We start from the raw sequence: 19,873 nt of genomic DNA on the forward strand, positions 1-19,873 counted from the left end.
TAAAAAATCTTTTACTTTATAACACTAGAAATTTACATTTTTGCATGATTGATTGTTCAGTATTTCTTACCTAAAATTACATAAAAAATAGAAGATATAACAACATGACTCATAGAACAGGATAAATAATGGATTTTCTCTGCTCAAAATGTATCAATTTTACCTTCTCTCAGATCATAATTTGGATTAATTCCATGAAAAAGTATGAGGATCAGTTAACAGAAATGCACTTTTTAGATAACAGAATCTATAAACAAATATTTTTTTATTTATAGAAATACAATACTACACTTTGTATTTTTTATATTTTAAATGTTTAAATAGCACATAATAAATAAAAAATATTGTGAGAAAATAATGAATATATTTAGATTAATACAGCTAATCTGGGGTACAGATTAGGAGTGGAACACACATGTTAATGTCCATCACATCACATTTTAAGCAGAGGAAAGCAGCTCAGCACAATCACACAATCTTTAAATTGCACTCACCACAGACTGTCCATCCCATCAGGCCCAATTCACACAGGCCATATCGCTTAATACCTAAAGAGCACGAGCTACATTTGAACATCCACTTGTAGGGAGAGGCTGTATAGTGTTTGACTGTCCAGACTATTAGAGAGACGGTCCCTCTTTCAGTCAATATGTGTCCGGTCTGACCTAAATCAAGCCGGCGGGCAATCAATATCGCAATCAAAGAGCGTGGGGCGTAATGTTAGCCACATATGACTGTCACATAGATTTAACTGGAACTGAGGTCAGCAGTTGCATCACTTCAGTAGCCTTTAATTTTATTTTTTCTCTTTATTTTTACATTTTTTTCTGTGGCAATCAGGGGCGGAGCTAGACGTTGTAAACTAGGGGTCAACGGGGTATCGGCCCGGCCAATTATTGGGGCCCATATTAAGCATTTTTCTGATTATCTGTAACATAATTGTATGTTAATGATTGCTGACACAGTTAATTAATTAAATGTGCAAAAAAAAATGTCAGCATTGGATGAACTTTTACTTTGTGAAAACATCAGGGAGCTATTTTAATTTATTCATTTTTTAGTTAAATTTTCACTGGACAAGTTATGTGTTGGGTTATGTGTGTTGGTTTGTCATATTCCAAATTTTAAATATTAATAGAAAGATTTCAGTTTTTATTGTAAATGTATATCCGTTCCAAATACTGGTTATTAGTCTCATTAAACAACTAACAATAAGTATCTGTATCAGCCCTGAAAAACTAGTACTGGTCGACCCCTAGTTTTTTTAAATGGTTTTTAGGTTAGAAGCCTTAAATAAGGTCTCTGGTTAACACAAGCTGAAGAGACTTTTCACGTTTTGTTCTACGACATAAATACGTCAGTAAATACCCCACTGTGAACTCTGAAGTGCTTAAGTGTCTTAAAAATGTGGTTTCTACGACACAATGGTAGTGTAGTTTGTTTTAGCCTAACGCTAGCTTTTTACTTTTGGCGATTTCATTTAGGCTTCAAAAAGTCTAAAAACTGCGTTAATTTGTGAAGATTATCTTGCTGACCTAAACATGTAAGTATCATAAACATTTGTTTACCACAGAGCTTATTTTCTGCAATAATTCAATTCAATTCAATGGAAAAATCCCATAGGCTTTTTGACAAGGGAAACAGGGCCTACAGAAAAACAGCATCCATATTTATGAGAGATGGTGGGGCCCTTTGCATTTCTGTGCCCAGGGGCCCATTCTCTCATAATCCGCCCATGGCATGACCCTCTGCAAAGCATTTAATTATAACCACATTCAAGAGCTGTTCAGTATCAATGTGACCTCTGACCTTTGTGTTAGGAGCTAACTTGCATTTACGCATATTCATGCATTTAAGGGCCAAAATATACTGTGGAATAAATACAAAACAATAAAGATTCATCTGTTGCTTGTCTGTGTATCAGCCAGGACATTATACATCATCAAAAACAACACATATGTTAGTCCCAGTAGGAAAAGACAGCGCTGGACACACTGTACATGGAGGACAAGTGTTCATAATTTAATATATGGAAACAACAGAGCAGACTGGCGGACAGACTGTGGGTGTGTCTCAGAAAAATTTCCAGCCAACGAGATGTGAACTCGGAGGAGGAGTCCTCAGCAGCAGCTCGCTGCGTTTTCAGCTGCGTCACGTTAGCCAGAGACAGCTAGGCTAATACCGGAAACGGAGCTGCTTACTTCAAAATAAGAGCACAAAAATATTAAAGTAGTCGTTTTAAAGAGGTCTTGTTTTCCCTGCATAAGTATATAATTTTCAATATATAAACAAAAATTTGAAATATGTACATATAAATTGAGGGTATGGCAAGTCTGATTGCCACTTAAGCCTAACACCAGCAGACAATGTCCATTTTTTTTAATCTACAGATAAAAGCATATATTACTATATAAGATATTACTATATTATAGTTAAACATAAAAACCCTCTGCAAAGCATTTAATTATAACCACATTCAAGAGCTGTTCAGTATCAATGTGACCTCTGACCTTTGTGTTAGTAGCTAACTTGCATTTACGCATATTCATGCATTTAAGGGCCAAAATATACTGTGGAATAAATACAAAACAATAAAGATTCATCTGTTGCTTGTCTGTGTATCAGCCAGGACATTATACATCATCAAAACAACACATATGTTAGTCCCAGTAGGAAAAGACAGCGCTGGACACACTGTACATGGAGGACAAGTGTTCATAATTTAATATATGGAAACAACAGAGCAGACTGGCGGACAGACTGTGGGTGTGTCTCAGAAAATTTCCAGCCAACGAGATGTGAACTCGGAGGAGGAGTCCTCAGCAGCAGCTCGCTGCGTTTTCAGCTGCGTCACGTTAGCCAGAGACAGCTAGGCTAATACCGGAAACGGAGCTGCTTACTTCAAAATAAGAGCACAAAAATATTAAAGTAGTCGTTTTAAAGAGGTCTTGTTTTCCCCTGCATAAGTATATAATTTTCAATATATAAACAAAAATTTGAAATATGTACATATAAATTGAGGGTATGGCAAGTCTGATTGCCACTTAAGCCTAACACCAGCAGACAATGTCCATTTTTTTTAATCTACAGATAAAAGCATATACCATTTGTGTCCCCTTTACAGACATGTCCACTTTTTCATATGCAGTTTTTTTGCTGTCATTTAATTACTAATCAAGACAATCTGGCAAGAATTTCTTTATCCTGCAAATTGTAAACTTCAGTAGTAAGTTGCAATAAATCACATTTTTTACAATTCCATTATTTTGCACTTTGAAACAGTTATTAGAAACCTAATAACTGCCCAGTGCAAAATTATGGAATTGTAAAAAAAAAAAAATGTGATTAAAATATGCAATTAATTGTGATTAACCATTAAAGTTCTTCACTATTGTAATATAACATGCTGTTGTTACAGTTATTGCTGTGCATCTCTCCCTCTCTCTTTCGCTTTCTTTTTGTCATTATTGTAATTTAATTTTTATTTACAACATCTATTGCACGTCTGTCAGTCCTGAAAAAGGGATCCCTCCTCAGCCGCTCTTCCTGAGGTTTTTTTACAGTTGTTTTTTTTGGGGGGGGGGGTTTCCTTAGGCAATGTGAGGAGTCTAAGGACAAAGGGTGTTGTATACTGTAAAGCCCTCTGAGGCAAACTGTGTTTTGTGATAATGGGCTTTATAAATAAAATTAACATGATTAATCGCGATTAAAATAATTAATCGATTAATCGACAGCACCAATATTTTTTCTTCGTTGTTTTTTTTTTTGTTTGTTTTGTACTCTTTACTTTGAAAGCTGAAACCGGAACTTCTTTTTTCCAGCTAAACATTACCGAGCAGCAGTCCGTCTCCGCCGTTTCCTCCTGACTCTGCTGCTTTTCGCTGAGCTACATCGGCCGAGCCAAGCTTACCCCGTAACTACATGCCAGATGATGCACTGAGGGTGGTTTGCAATAAAGACCAGCCGCTATGCAGTGCTGGTTCTCGGTGCACGGCTTGTAGGTTTCAGTTTTGGCAGCACAGACCGAGTTGAGATATCAGGAAGCTGAAGAAAAGAGAACTGTGAGAGCAGACAGACAGGAGGCCACGGTTCCCCCTCACACACATACACACATCACCACGGCCTTGATGGTGATGTATGCAAGGAAACCAACAAGAGTCAGCGATGGGTAAATCAAGCACAAAACACAACTGTGTGGAAATTCATCGCAGGGTTTTCCTATATTATTTTTTGAAATGTAGCTTTTCACGTTAGCCTGCTGCCGTTAGCTATCAGTGCTACGAGCTAACTGCAGCTAGCTTTTAGGTTCCGTTTATTTCCTGTAGCTTATCGACTAGCTAAGTAACACGGTGATGAAATCGTGCGTTTATAGTCCAATTTATATCAGTTAAACGCGACGGGTTATTTTCTTAAAGTGTCACAGTGAGCAAACAGCTGTTGCTAAGCTAACTTAGCTAACGGCTGTTGATTAACGGTAGCTAAATATGTTTCAGAAAGTGTGTTTGCTAAGCTAAGAAAACCGTTAAAAGGCAAACTGTCTCACGAAAATCGTTTGTTTTGTGTGTTTCCGCAGGTGCACCGACAGAAGGGATTCACAATCCTATCAGGTATGAGAGTCATCTGTCTTTACTGTCCACTCACGTAGCTACTCAAGGTGTATTTGCTGGTAAAATCCTAAATTTAATATATTTACGGTGGAGATACGGTTCTCTACTCAAACTTAACATACATTTCCAAGTTTGTGGTTTGGCTCTAGTTAAAGTCCTAATGAGATTAAAGGGGAACACCACTAAAATTAAGAATTTCATTATATTATTTTCATGTCCCGGGAATCTTTTTGTGAACTGGAGTCACTCTCTCTCAAAGCAAGAAATCAAATGTCAAACCAATTTTGGGGACCCACAAAGTGTCCCTTTTTACATTATTTTTTCATAACAAATAGATTTTGACATCATTCCACTTTGGTTATAGCATCCTTACTTCAGGACACACTTCTTAAACAGAGACTTGACAAAGCATCCCAACAAGTCTTTCTGCCATGCTTTATTTAATCTAGACCCATAAATCTCAGCCAAAGAGCCAGTCCAGCAGTCTTCACCGCTATGACAAGGTGCGCGATGGCTCATCAGACCCCACGCCTCCTTACAAGATGCTGCGACGCTCAGACGAAAGTCCCGTCAGCAGACACGGAGACGCAGCAGGGCACGGCAAGGCTAAAACCTCTCACGCAGTCAGAGGAAAAAATGGTAAGTGCGCATGTGGTGCTCTTACACATGCATGCAGGTTTTATCTTTAAGGGTTTTGTTAAAGGAAGAGGCAGCATCTTAGTCCTGCAGTAACCTCAGACATAAACAAACATCAGATGCTTTTGGATGTAGGCAGACTAATGCCTCTCAGCTTACTGTGATCAGTTGTGAACGCTTGCTTTTTTGCTTTTTCTTATATGCTAACCCTTATCAATTTCAAGCAGACGTAGGTGCAGAGTTTGATTAAAAGCAAAACCTGTCATGGAGAACAAAGTGAACCTATAGACAATTTTATCAGATTGCATATTGTTGCTTAAATGCAGAAAAATGCAAACAGTCTCTGTAAAAGTGTTTTCTTATTTGGCAGTTGCCGCTGTCACTTAGATTCAGTCGTCTGCAGAACACTGTGTATTCTCTGTTAGTTGATAAATGGCTCTGTTGCAGGGACCAGCGGCTCTCCTCAGGAGAACTCTCACAACAACAGCTCCCACCATGGCTCCGACTCTCATGCGACTCAGAGCAAGCCTGCAGACAGGGTAAGACGTTGTCCAGTGTTATCTGATGATATACCCTCAGCATTTCCTCTGACTGCTGTCACGCTACTGTAGAACATGGTATGTGGGACATTATGAAGGCATCTCTCTCTGTGTGCAGACATCTTTGTCTCAACAACAATGCACGATTGAAACATCAAATTTTTGTAACAGGCTCCCTCAATAGAGCAGATTATGTGATTAAGATTTTAGAGATCTTTGTTTAAGTATTAAATTATGTAATTGATTTTGTTTTGAGCAATCAGGCCAGATGCTCAAAATTTAACATTGTCTGGTTTGACATTAGCTTATCGTGTGCATATAGGGTTTAGGCTCATTTCCACTTCACAAAAAACATGATAACATCTGTTATCACCAGGCTTTTTAATGCATGAGAATGCGTACGGTCCGCATCCACGGTCAGGTCAAATGACTCTGCAGTAGACACGGGTTTTTATCGCCTACGGCTTGATGGGAACATAACACCCAGGTGACGCTCTGACATTAATCACTGTCTGTCTCCTCCCAAACTGCGCTCAAACATCGATCCACATCAGTCTGCAGCAAGTTTAAAGAGTTTCCAAAGATCTCTGTTCCTGCTGCTGTCTACGGTTGACTTGTTCTCCTACTATCTGTGACGTTGCATGGACACACCAACAAAACAACCCCCACACACACACACGCACGCACACACTCATGCCAGCTGACAGAAAGGCAGACTCTTCTGCTGCAGCGCTGTGTTCACTGGCAGTGTTAATGTACCCCGTATTTTGCGGGTTTACCCGTGTTTGAAAAAAAAACTTGTGCATACTTGCTAATTTTGCTGGGAAAGTGCTATGTGTTTTCTAAAACCAAGTGACTAATGTGCAGCCAGAAGGCGGGTCTTTTCCTCATTTGTTCACCTTTGTGCCTTCATCGTGAGATGAAAGGAAAAGAAATTCGCACAGAAGCACAGGAAGACACTGAGAGACACCAGTGCTCCACAATTCAGGTTCAGCAAGATTAAGTTATTAAAGATTATGTTTTGCTAATGTAGGCCTAATGATTATTCTGCCTTCTCGTTCCTCTGTAACTGCTGTGCAGTTCACAAGTCCAGAATGTTTTGTTTAGTTGATACTGCAATCCATGCAAATAAAATCCTCTTTTTATGGCAGTAGAAAATGTCAAATTAAATCCCCTTTTTGTTTGTAGCAATACCACGATCCTGCTGTAATCTACAGTTGCCACTGCCGTCCATATTTATCTTAATTAAGGCTATCTACCTTTTTTTTCTTGTGATAAAGAATGAAAAAAAAAGTATTATTGTTGCTTAAGTCACCTTTGCAAAATCAGCCAGATCTGGAATCATAAATCATAATTGTTAATAGGAAATAAAGAAAATGAGGCAGAGTATATTCTCTTCCTGGAATTGCTGTAATGACGGGAACTGTCGGACTATACGTGATCATGAATATTAAACCCACCAGCAGCTTCCATCCAACTGAAAAGCTATTATCCATAATAGAGGGTGGAAAATGAGTTATGCTTATTTACTAAAGAGAAAATGGATGGAGCAAAGACTTAAGTGAACTTAATTCATATAAAGTGATACTTCTGCCTTGTCTCAGCTGTGATCATCCTTACAGGGGCAAGTTAATGCTGCTGACTATTTTCCAAACTGTTCTGTGTTTCAGGATTTTAAATGTCTTGTTGATCACGTTCATTCGCTTCCATGTAGATTGAAAATTTAAAGGGATAGTTAACCCCCAAATCATAAATACACATTTTTCCTCTTACCTGTAGTGTAGTTTATCAGTGTGGATTGTTCTGGTGTGAGGTGCCGAGTGTTGGAGATATCGGCCGTAGAGATGTCTGCCTTCTCTCCAGTATAATGGAACTAGATGGCACTCGGCTTGTGGTGCTTAAAGCGACAAATAAATACATCTGAGAAACTCAACAATAATGTCTTTTTTCAGAATGAATGACCTGGGTACTCAAGATAATCCACAGATCTTGTTGTGGGCAGTTTCATGTAGGAGCTATTTTATTTCTGTGGAACTAAACCCTTACAGCCGCATCACTGCGCAGAAGGAAGCACGCATCTTCTTAAGGACGAGAGGCTCATGCTCGTGACAGAACGAGGTGTATTCATTAAAGGTCCCAAATTATGCTATTTTCCAAGTTGATAGTTGTATTTAGGGGTTTGTAGTAGAACATGTTTACTTGCTCTTAATGTTAAAAAAACATATTTCTGAAACTGTCTGCTTGAATATATCTGTATTCACTCTCTGTCCAAAATGCTGCGTTTTAGCGCCTGTCTCTTTAAGCCCCCCTTCCAAAAAGTCCTAGCCTGCTGTAATAAGTCAATGTTTCTGGGTCTTCCACAACTGCGCTCTCAGTGTCGCTGTATTGTCACTGCAGTTGGGTAATGACTGTAACGACAATGTAGCGGCACTTTCTACCTTTTATATAGTATAGTTGTGACATCACAACTTAAGAGGAGTTTCCTTCAGCTTCTATAATAATTTGTGTCTTGTCTCTCTCTCAGCACCAGGACCCAGCCGATGACTGGACAGAACACATCAGCTCCTCTGGGAAGAAGTACTATTACAACTGTAGAACTGAGGTCTCACAGTGGGAGAAGCCCAAGGACCTGTTGGAGAGGTAAGCCTCTTTCCAAAAATACAATAATAGAAATATAAGTAAACTAGAAAGACAATTCAATTTTTAAACCTGAAACAGTATTTGAGATTCTCATGCGGAGTCATACTTTACAAGATCACGCAGTGCACCAGTCTCAACAGAATATCATTAGTTTAGGGGACAGAGTCTAACTGCAGCCTGCAGCCTGCACGCCGTCACTGTTGCTTTCTGCTTAATCTGCTTCAGGGAACAACGACAGAAAGACTCAGTCAAGATGGCGGCAAACAGTTTCCCCAGGGACATGGACTACAGACAAGAGGCCTTGCAGGACAAAGCCTCAACAAGTAAGTTTAGCAGAATTGTATAGTCTGTGCAATATTGTACAAGTTTTTACGCAGTCGTCCTCTCTAACGTTGTGGCTATCTTCTGTTGATCACTTTACCTTTACAAACATTGTAATACTTTGTTCTGCTTTGCTCGTTTCCACAGAGACCACATCAGGGGACCAGTCCACAGCATCCAACTCCGGCCATTCCTCCTCGTCCTCTTCTTCTCAGAGCCTGAACTCTGCTCCTGGTGCTTTAGGCTCCACCCCCTGCACCATGTCCTCCTCGTCCTCCGCTTCAGGGCAGGTGGGGCCTCAGTCTGTCCAGTCCCCGTCACCAGCACTGCTGCAGGATCCGGCACTCCTGCATCAGCTCCTCCCGGCGCTGCAGGCCACTCTGCAGATGAACAACGGCAGCATGGACATGGCGAAACTCAATGAGGGTGAGCGCACAAAAGATTGAAAAAAAAAAAAAACACAAGGTGTCAAACAAGATTCAAAAAGAGAACACCACTTTTAGGATTTGCAAAGCTTAAATACAATCACCAGAAGTAAAGGTTAAAAATAAACTACATCTTGGTTGCATGAATTCGCCACAACAAAGCTGTAAGGCTGCGTTTGGTGTGATGTTCTGTGTGTGCCTTTCTGTCATGCTGTGTTTCCTCTCTAAATTTTGAGGTTTTGCGAGATTGCAAAGTAGAAACTTTGAGTTTGAGTCGTGGGGTAGATGATTGATCGTATCGGTCAGAGGTGATCAGATCACATCGATGGATGAGAGCAGCAGCTGCTGCAGAAGCGAGCTTAAGCAAACTTTTAGACCTCGTGCAGAGAATCGTTTCACTTTGGCTGTGTCTAACCTTCTGCTGCTCTGTATGTACCCAGAGTACGCTCTGTGCTCCAAGAGCTGTAATTTATAACGCAACAGTATATATATTTTATTAGTGCTTGTGTGGCGGTAGATGTTTTAATCATGTTGGGCTGCCGAAAAGAAATGTGTGGGAAACCCTGGAGCTTATTCCAGGCATCTAACCCTAAATTCATTCGGAAAAACACAGTGACTTCAAGATGAAGGAACCGTGAGTGCAAAAATGCAAACTCATCTCTGGGCTTTAGGTCTCATTCCTGCACCACTCTTTAACAAATAGAACAACATATTATATGTGGCTACTGCATTACATTTACACATCTGCTTAGTGGTTCTACTTCACACTGGGACCAACAAGTCATCCTGAATAAAGCCTGAATAAATGACGTTATTTAATTCCATTTGAAAAGTGCAGGCTGTATTACATTCACAAACTAAATAATGACATGTTCACAATATCTGATGTTATTTTTTAATGGAAAGGGTAACGGTATGAAGCTTGCTGTGACACAGAGTGTTGTATTATGGGTTGTTTGTAGCCTTATTGTTGCTAAGCTAGTGCATGTTTAGAGGTCCGAGTGTCTTTCAGTGTTTTGTTGGCCCAGTCAAACCTGCAGGGGCTGCCTCGATCACAAAGCGTCCCCTGACGTGTTTAGAGCAGAAGTGGACTGTAGATTGAATCATCTGTCAAGTAGCCACGAACTACCGCTGTCACTGATGATGAGGAGCACAAAAAGATAAATTCACTGCTGGAGAAAATAATTTTTGACAAGCTTTCAAGAGTCTGACAGAAGAGAGGGTATGTGACTGATTTTTGGAGAGAAAATGCTTCAGGGTGCCGTCTGTGATGGATAAACAGTATCTCAGGGAATGTTTTTAGGGACCAGTGTTGAGGTGTGTTGAATTTCCAAAAAGTCTTTTTAATTTTTTCAAAAACAGTATGAAAACCTGTCTTATATTCGGCCGTCTGTGTGAATGCTGCCGCGTGTACGGCAAAAAATGTCAGTATCTCTCTATGCTTTCTGTTTTGATCCTGTTATTAATGTGCGACTGCTGTTACTTACCAACGCGTTCACTTGTCATTCATGATGAATTTCTTGCTGTCCTGCGTGAATCTGACAAACGTGTGCTTGTTGTTTGATAATCGTTGGCTGGTGAAATGACGTACACATGAACTGAAAGAATCTTCCCACTGATTTGTTTCTTAACTGTGTTTTCTGACTTAACTATGTGTGTTTGTGCACTCACCTGTTGTGTGTCCTTGCTCACTCACCTGTGTGTGTATGTGTGTGTACATTTCCTCTTTTCCTCCCTCCAGTCTTGGCAGCTGCTGTCACCCAAGCTTCCTTGCGGTCTGTGCTTCATAAGCTCCTCACTGCTGGACCTGCTTTCAACGTCACTGCTCTGCTCTCAGCTGCTCAGCACTCCAACCAAGGTACGGCCTCCTCGCTGTTTCTCACCATCTGCTACACAAACTCATTTCCTTTTTTTTCTTCTAAAGGACCCTGTCTTTTCCCTGTCCCCATAAATCATTTTTTTAAGCAGTGTAAGACACAATTTATTATTGACCTTCAGTGAACACAAGTCTTAATTTTTATCCAACTGCATTGTTGCTTAAAGCTGGTGTAGACAGTTCTCTGGCATGGGCAAAAAATAAAACAGCAGAATTTGAAAATACACCCTCCTGTCACTCTCCCCTCTCTTTCCTCCCACTAGAGAATCACGGATACATGTACACACTGCAAAAAAGGTAACGCTTGAATACTTACTCCATGCCACACAAGTTTATTCACGACAGCGTTTCAATCCTACTTGGATCTTCAGGGTAAAAAAAAAAACAGAACAAACAAAAAACAAAAATAAGATCCAGAACTAACTTTTGTGGCATGCAGTTAGTGTTCAGGTGTTACCTTTTATCCTTAAAATCTCTCTCACGTCAGATATTTTCTACAGCTTAAAGTCTGGTTTTTCTCTTAGTCCACTTAATTACAATATGCTTGTAATTTATCATGGGATTTTTGCCAAATGACTCCAAAGTAAGACTGCCTACCCCAGCTTTAAAGCTTTTTCAGAAGATGTCCTCTCATGTATTCCAGTGAGCCTCCTCTGCTGGGACAGAGGATGTGTTGCATAGCAATCGCAACAAGCGTGCCAGAAAAAGTTGACACAAGTTACTCGTGTCTGACCCGAAAGCCTTGACTAGCCTGTTAATGTGCTTGTTGTCTGATTGTTTGCTGCCTCGTTGCTAAACAGATTATTTATTGGCGAGTTATTAAAGCAAAGAAATCACTGCAGGCTTCAGTTTTTCATCACTAATTTCTTGATATTTGTCAGGACTAACTCTGTATTTGTATACGTGAAAGATGATTGAATCGAAAGGATAACATAGTTATGAATGTCTTTTCCTCCTTCAGCCCAGCACTCCAGTCAGTCCCCCGTCTCCCTGACGTCGGATGCATCGTCACCGCGGCCGTACGTCTCACCACGGAACGGCACGCCGCAGAGCAACCAGAAATCGCTTCTGGGTGTGCATCCTGGCAGCATCACCTCCTCGCAAACAAGGGTGAGTCGCAGGACTAAAAATGACGGAAAATGTGATGAATGGAGAAGTAAGACTCACGCCATCTTTCTTTCTCCTCTCCACTTTATGACTGCTCTTGTCTGACATCTTTTCCTCCCGCTTCTCTACCACGCGCCCCTTTTTTGTTTTCATTTCATTTTCTTTTTCTCTCGCTGTCTGTTTTTCCCTCTTCAGGGGAGCATGTCTTCAGGTAAACCAGGATCAGTTCCCCAGTCTCAGACTGCAGAGAAGCGCCCAGAGGACCCGAGAACTCTCCAGCAGAGAAGGTAGAAATAATTTCAAGATAGCTTTTGTCTGTGACGCTCTGAGGTACAGCAAACACAGAAATACCAAAACACAGAATGAAAAGGTCACCTGAATTACAAAAACACATTTTACAAACTTCGATAGCAACCTGTGTCTTAAACAGTTTTCATTCGGATCATGCTGTTGCTGTTTAAAGGTGTGTGTGTGTGTGTGTGTGTGTGTGTGTGTGTGTGTGTGTGTGTGTGTGTGAGTGACAGAGAGAGAGAGTGTGACAACAAGGAAAGAATCCAATAAAACCAGACAAACCATTACAAAAATGCATATCCAGTTTTTAAAAAAGAAGACACTTTCTCTACTTCTGATCTTGTCGTTTCCTGTTCCAAAATGTGTTGTGTTTTTGCAACACTATCAAAAGGCCTCGCTCAGACTTGCAGTTGCAGTTGAGCGCTAAAGACTCTGGTGAGGTCACCCAAATGTAATCAAAACATGATGCGCATTGTTTGAGTTGTTCTTGGATGATAATAAACGGGAAAAAGTAAATGTCACGTACTGAATAATCCTCAGTGTCTGTTTAATAAACCTGTACATCAGTATTCCAAAAAACTGGATTTTAATTTGCACGGTCTGAACCCCGGTAATGAGTTGTCTCGCTCCACCAGCCAGGAGATTCTGTGCGCGGGATCAAACATACCCGGTGCTGCGTTGCCCCACGTCCCCTCCGGCAGCGCTGGCCAAACCCAGGCCGACGCCCCCGGCTCCTTCACGCCCACCCTGGCAACTCATTTTGACGAGAGCCTCATCAGACATATCCAAGGATGGCCTTCAGAGAACACTGAGAAACAGGTACTGTCCATCACTGCGGTTTTTTCACGTTCAAAACAGTGAACTGCTTAGTTACCTCTGGGTTTTTACAGCTGTAGCATCATTAAAGAGCTGCACAGTTTCACAGGGCTTCTGGTATAAATATACACTTTTCAGAAAATGTTGTCACAAAATCCTCTTTCTAGGTTTTTTCTGAAGCTTTCAAACTCCTCATGTTGCCTTTTCAGCTGTTGCAATAAACCACAATAGCTAAATAATCTTCACTGGCAACTGTGCAACTCCATCAGCAGAGGAAGGCCATTAAGTTTGTGGTTGAAAGCTGTGGAAATGCCAGGGAAGTTGTCCCTGTGATGTTCATTGTTATATGAAACTTAAATCCAAGGTCAAGAATGAAAACCTGAAGCCCAAATTTGAGTTTTGTTTAAAGGGTCTGCGTTCTTTTTTTAAATGGAAACTGAGCAGTGAGGTAGGTTACAGTGCTGATTATAATAATAATAATAATAATGGCCGACAGGGAGCGTCCAGATGCTTAAGGTACTTATTCATAGTCAGTATATTACCTATAGTAGATGGCGGTTGGCACGCTCTCAGTTTGAAGAAGCAGACAGCGAACTGAAATCACTATGGAGCTGTAAAGCCAACAGACTCCATTGATAAAAACAGTAGTTTTAGAACAAGAATTGCTGGTACTGTTGCTTCGATGGGTTAAGTTTGTTTGATTAATTGTGTGACATTTGAATCCAACTAACACGACATCCATAGCACTACATTGCTTAGTTTCTGTGCCAGTTAGCTGGTTAAAGGAGCTAATAAGGGAGACTGATAACTGATAGGTCATTAAGAGGCACATTAGGCCAGCTAGAGCTTTTTTATGTAACAACCTCTGTCTGGACTCTTGGGACAGCTGTAAAGGTATATCATTTTCACACTAAAAATGTAAATATTCAGATTTTAATACATAAGGAACTCTACTGGGGAGCTACAGAATGACAAAGACCTTTTTAAAGTTTGCGAACAATAACATACATAAGGGTGCGTATATGGCAACAGAAGTGTGAGTGTCAAGCTATGAAAGGGCTTTAACCTCTAAAGATAGCAAATGCTTCCTAAACAAATCGACTTTGATAAATGATGCCAGACTTCCATATCTGTCTTTAATTAGTGAGTGTGTAGAAGACATTAGCAAGTGGCCCAAAGATCAGTGGCCAGATATTTTGTGTTTTGGAGAAACCAAAAGTGTGCACCGGAGAGAAATTACAAGAATGCACGTCACTTGATGCTCGTGAGTATGTTATCTGTAGTCATGCACAGAACTTCAAATACCATGACGTAGACTTAGAAGTCCTCAATGTGCAAAGACAAGGACACAAGACCACTCTGTGTGAGGCTTAGGTTATAATTAACATCCTGACAGGGTATTGTATCTGCATTTCATGCTGTTGGCTAGCTAGCATAGTTCAGAGATCAATGATAAAGTTTTCAAAAATATGTTTCTGTCATATTGTGACATGGCAGTGTAGTGGTGGTCTTTATTTTTAATATCATGCAGAGTTTTAGTTTAGCGACTGTGTTGACTGGTGACTTTCAGCTGAATGCGGCCGTGGTTGCTTCTAGTAACTTATGAAAATGATTTGCGTAGATAAACAGAGATGAGAATGTATTTAAAACTGACAGAAGCAAAATTGGACTGTTATGAGGACTCCTACATGTTCTGTTTGTGTTTTCAAGAGCTGACGTCACTGTGAGCAGCCACCACACATTTGACTGAGTCACCAGTGAAGACTTGTTAAAAATGAAACACCTGTTGTTCCAAAACGGTCAAGAACCTGTAATTCTGTAGAAATGTTCGGCTGCAGTAATATCGATTCTGACAACCACACATGTAACAACCAGACATTTTGTGTGTGAATTAAACTGAACAAGTGTGGCATGATGGGTTATGGTTGGCGCTTTTGCCTCACATCAGGAGGGTCGCAGGTTGGCAGGGGTCCTTCTTGTTGGAGTTGTTTGGCTTCTTCTCACAGCACAAAGACATGCAGCTTAATCGATGAGTAAATTGGCCTCAGGCGTGAATGTGAAAGTGAATTGTTGTCCGTCTGTATGTGTCAGCCCTGTGATAGTCTGGCAAACTCCAGGGCCCGCATGACCATTAAAGGATAAGCAGTTTTGGATAGTAAATGAATTAAATGTTTAAATCAATATTTAAAGCTTGCTGTTTTTGGATGGCTGGAGCAAAACACCACTTCCATTGCCAACATGCACGCTCTTTTTGATGACGAGTCACAAATATGTAAGCAGATGTTGATCCATGTTTTCAAAGTATTGATTAATGCTGCATTTTTGTTGTAAAAATCATTAGTCATGACTTGACAATAAACCCTCGTCCCCCTCCGTCAGGCGGCTCGGTTGCGTGAGGACATCCACAACATGGGCAGCTTGTACATGTCTGAGATCTGCACAGAGATGAAAAACCTTCGCTCGCTGGTCAGAGTGTGTGAAATCCAGGCCACACTGAGGGAACAGAGGTGAGGAATTTGGCACAATTTGCATCCACATTAGAGCTTTTATGGGGCCCGACCCTATATGAACCAACACAGTTTCTGTCTGAGCCCAACCCGAGTCTGACCCACGGCAGCAGTTTTGGGCACTAGCCCAATTAAAAACTAAAAGTTATAATGTAAAAATTGGCCTATAGTATATAAAATGTAATACAAGCTAAGGACGGAAGTGTTTCTTTGCACAACCTCTTCTTCCTCTCCTTCTGTTTGTCTTTCGTCTCATGCATGACACATTTGGCAAAGCAGGCAGGGCCTCTCGGTGCATCTAGAGCTTCATTCCCACTGCTAACATCGGAGTTTTTAATACAGTGAGAATGTGTATGTATCTGTATTCACACCCGGGTCAAATGACTCTGCTGTAATTCCATCATCTCATCGCCTTTGGCGCCGATCGGCATTGATGAGAATACACCCATATGAACGCGCTTATTTCCCGTCTCCCCCTAAGCAGTGCTAAAACACCACTCCAAATATTTCAGCACTGAGTTTTAAAGAGAGACTGAATAAGTAAGACAAAGAGAAGAGAGTTTTCAAAGACCCCCTTTCTGCTGCTGTCTACTGTTTATCTATTCTCCGGCCTGTCCATGACATCACAAGGACACACCAACAAGACAACCGACACACACATGCAAAAGCTGACAGAACGGCAGACTTGTGCAGTGCGTTCACTGGCAGTGGGAATGCAGTTTATTGCCAATGTTTGGCGGGTTTACCCATATTTGAAAAACTGGTGTGCATGCGCTGATTCTGGTAGAAAGGGGGCGAGAACCCGACCCAATTCAGCCCAAGGGAATAGTAAAAAAAAAATTCAGCCAAGCCCAAAGTTCACGTACGTAATTTCTCCTCAACTGCAGAATCCTGTTTCTGAGGCAGCAGAGCAAAGAGCTGGACAAGCTGAAGAACCAGAACTCGTACATGGTGTGAGGACCCGACCCGAGAAGAAAAGACTGGATGGATCCAAATAACGATTGGAAAAAAAGAGGAACAGACATGGACAGCAAGCTGCTACAGCCTGTTAATTCTCCACATTAGAGCAACTGAGAAAAACTGATAAACAAAGACGGCGGCTGACGAGGTGAAGCTCCATCATCCTGAACATGTCTTTCTTTCTTTTCTTTTTTTAAACATTTCTTTTTTTCCAGTGTCTCCCACATGAATTAAAAAGGTGAAACTGACCGAGTTCACCGAGTCGGACACTTTGACCGGTGGACACCGAGGACCTGAGGCTCTTTTCAAAACAGCACATTTTCGGACTGTGAACCTTGGATTGTGTGTATCGTATTGGGTTAATTTGTTTTCCGGTGTGTTTTTGATGTGTAGTGGTCAGGAAAAGATTACAATTCATTCTTGGGAAAATTAACTAAAACAGAAAAACCATCTCATATTAATTGGTGTGACAGTTCTGGGCGTTCGCTCTCCAATCTCCTGAAATGGACTCGCATTGAAATGTATGGATTCAATGGCAGTGATGTTGCTAATGTTATTTTTTAATTCACTATACTTGTCCGTGGTTTTGCCATCCCAGCGTGTCTTCGAGCTGGTTGGTTTTACGTGTCATGAGATTAGCGACGGCCAGACCCTCCTGAAAATACGTAAATGTGCTTCACTTATTTGTCCCACTTGATGGGAATCTGCGCTCTGGTTCCAGTGGTACACATCCACTGGGAGGTTTTGGCTAGTTACGTGAAACACACTCCAGATGCTTCAAAGCCATTTTGAAAATAATCCTACATTATTGGACCTAGGTTGGCTGCTAGTACATAACGAGGGTTGCATTAATTTGTAGCCCAGCTGGTTTTCTTCCTCGATTTGTCTTTTTCTTTTGTATAATTGTTAACATTTTGTTTCTCTCCCAAGTCACATTGGGGAAATATTTCATTCCTTTTGTGCAGCTTAGCAAGAGATTGTGTAAAAGAATAGAAGAGCGACTGAATTTACAGTCACGTTAAGCTAAATTATTGTTGCACACGATCGATTACGTCCCTGAAGTCGTAACGGAAAAGATCAATGGAAAAGACTTTTTGAAAACTCACGTCTCGTTCAGCTTTCTTTGGCTGCAGCCCTTTTATCAACTGACTCGAGCCGTGTTTGGCTCCTTTTGTTTTTTAAAGGGTTCATTCATGATGAGAGGAAATACTTTTTATATCAACATCACATTAAATTGCAGTCATTGACTTTCACACCCAGAAAGAAACTTACTTTTGTCTCTCGCCTGTTTTTTTTCCTCTTCCTTGAATAGTTTCCACCAGATCTGATGTGCACACTTTTTTTGGGGGGGTGGGAGGTGGGGGGGTTGAGGGCTTTGTATTCCATAAAATATGAGAATAAAATATACTACCACACCTCCTGTTTGGCTTCTGCTCACTGTTCAGCTGCCTTAGACTCTGATTAAGATGTATGTGTGTGTGTGTGTGTGTGAATTCTCCTACTTGCGACATAGTGAGGACCACATGTTTTTTTTGGGGGTTTTTTTACCACAAACTGAGGACATTTTTGGAAAGTGAGGACATTTTGTCCAGTCCTCACTTCTTCAGAGACTTAAAGTTAAAGTTCAGGATAGAATTAAGTTTATAAAAGTCATGGAATTTCACAATCTTGTTTTCCAGGCTTGGAAAAGTCTCAGAATTAGTCAAATCCTTGAAACTTCTGGAAAAGTTACAAGTTTGTTGTTTTTTATTAAATCACCTGTTGCAGTATTTTTCAGTGGATAACTTTCAAATAATGCAACATAACGGCAAATTTATCTTCTGTAGCTGTTGATGTAACAGCTTCTTTATGTGTCGATAAATTACGTTGCGTTGACGATCATGTATGATTCCTCATTTTCTCTCTCTATTCTTTCTACCTTTATTTGTGCCTTCTCGCTGGAATTATGTTTGAATAGAGATTGAATCTGATATGTTTTTAAATATGGGGCGAGACAAATAATGTTGTGACTGTTATTTAACATGTTTCCATACCTTTGCCTCACGACTACTTTTGAATTGTACCGCGTTTTTGAGATCGAGTGACAAATGCCCAAGGCTGTCCATGTCAGCTGCTCCAATAGTGGAGCATCATGTTTTAAAAAAATTAACAAATTAACCAGGAGGCAGACTTGACTGTCGGTCTTTGGGAGTCTGCTTCTCTGTTTTTGCGGACCGCTTACGATAATATAGATAACATGTTAAGTGTATTATACATTTTTGCTTTTTTTATGTTGTGAATTGTCTTTGAAATTTTATCATAGTTCCTCGAAAAGTCATGGAAAAGTTATGAAATTTTGCCCATGAAAATATGTGGGAAAGGGAGAGCATTATGTCACTTGGGTCCTCACAAAGATAGAAGTACAAGGATGTGTGTTTGTATGTGTGCCTTGAGTAAATTTCCTGATGAATTATGCATTTTGTAATTTTGCTAAATTAAAGTGTGTAATTATGCAGCCAGAAGAGGGTCGGGAAGACAGCTTTGGGAAATGTATGTGCAGTGGCATCACACCATGCACTCTGGATGACATGTCGGGTGTAGGTGTCTCTGTGGTCGTACATATATCCTTGTAGCACATAAATATTCCACGTATTTGTAGATACTAAACGTGTGTATTTGTGGAGCGTTTGAAGGAGTGCAGTTCTATATATGGCCATAGGATGGCGACAGTGAGCAATCTTACCTTGAATCTGGTTCTGCTTATGTGTGCGTTTCCTCTCAGCTCTATCAGATTAAAAACCTATTATGGTACATGTCACATGTAAAATGTAGCCTAAGCAAAAGCATCTAAAATCCAGTTGACCTTTGTATTTATTCTGGGCCGACTCTGAGGGAATTGTGAAAGTAAATAAGCATGAAACCTTAACATTTATCATCATTTCATTGCCATGACGTCCATACTTTTACTGCTCGTCAGGCTCTGTTAGCAGGATAGGATGCACACGTGCTGCATTCACTGATAAGAGCTTGACCTCAGAGGGCCATGTTATATGACATAAGCATGATGTTTCCACTAAACACATACACTCATATCCCCTTGGTACACAGATGGTGAATGATAACTAGAAAATGCATTTCCTGCAGAAACTGCATGTGAATGCTCACAGCT

The 19,873-nt window shown here is 40.5% G+C and overlaps 1 protein-coding gene across 2 annotated transcripts; it reads left to right on the forward strand.

Moving 5' to 3' along the window:
• The first annotated feature begins 3,838 nt into the window (after nt 1–3,838).
• LOC121951018 (WW domain-containing adapter protein with coiled-coil-like) lies at nt 3,839–18,145 on the forward strand. 2 transcript variants are annotated; one of them, XM_042497181.1, is made up of 13 exons: nt 3,839–4,168; nt 4,574–4,607; nt 5,057–5,246; nt 5,691–5,782; nt 8,307–8,422; nt 8,648–8,745; nt 8,891–9,169; nt 10,910–11,026; nt 12,006–12,154; nt 12,347–12,438; nt 13,078–13,261; nt 15,638–15,765; nt 16,653–18,145. In XM_042497181.1, exons 1-13 carry the CDS (start codon nt 4,128–4,130, stop codon nt 16,720–16,722), a joined length of 1,590 nt encoding a protein of 529 aa, XP_042353115.1. In that variant the 5' UTR covers nt 3,839–4,127; the 3' UTR covers nt 16,723–18,145. The 2 variants fall into 2 exon arrangements, with proteins under 2 accessions (XP_042353115.1, XP_042353116.1); XM_042497182.1 differs by lacking the exon at nt 10,910–11,026.
• Nucleotides 18,146–19,873: the final 1,728 nt, after the last annotated feature.

Source organism: Plectropomus leopardus, chromosome 12 (assembly GCF_008729295.1).
Source record: "Plectropomus leopardus isolate mb chromosome 12, YSFRI_Pleo_2.0, whole genome shotgun sequence".
Taxonomy (NCBI): domain Eukaryota; kingdom Metazoa; phylum Chordata; class Actinopteri; order Perciformes; family Serranidae; genus Plectropomus; species Plectropomus leopardus.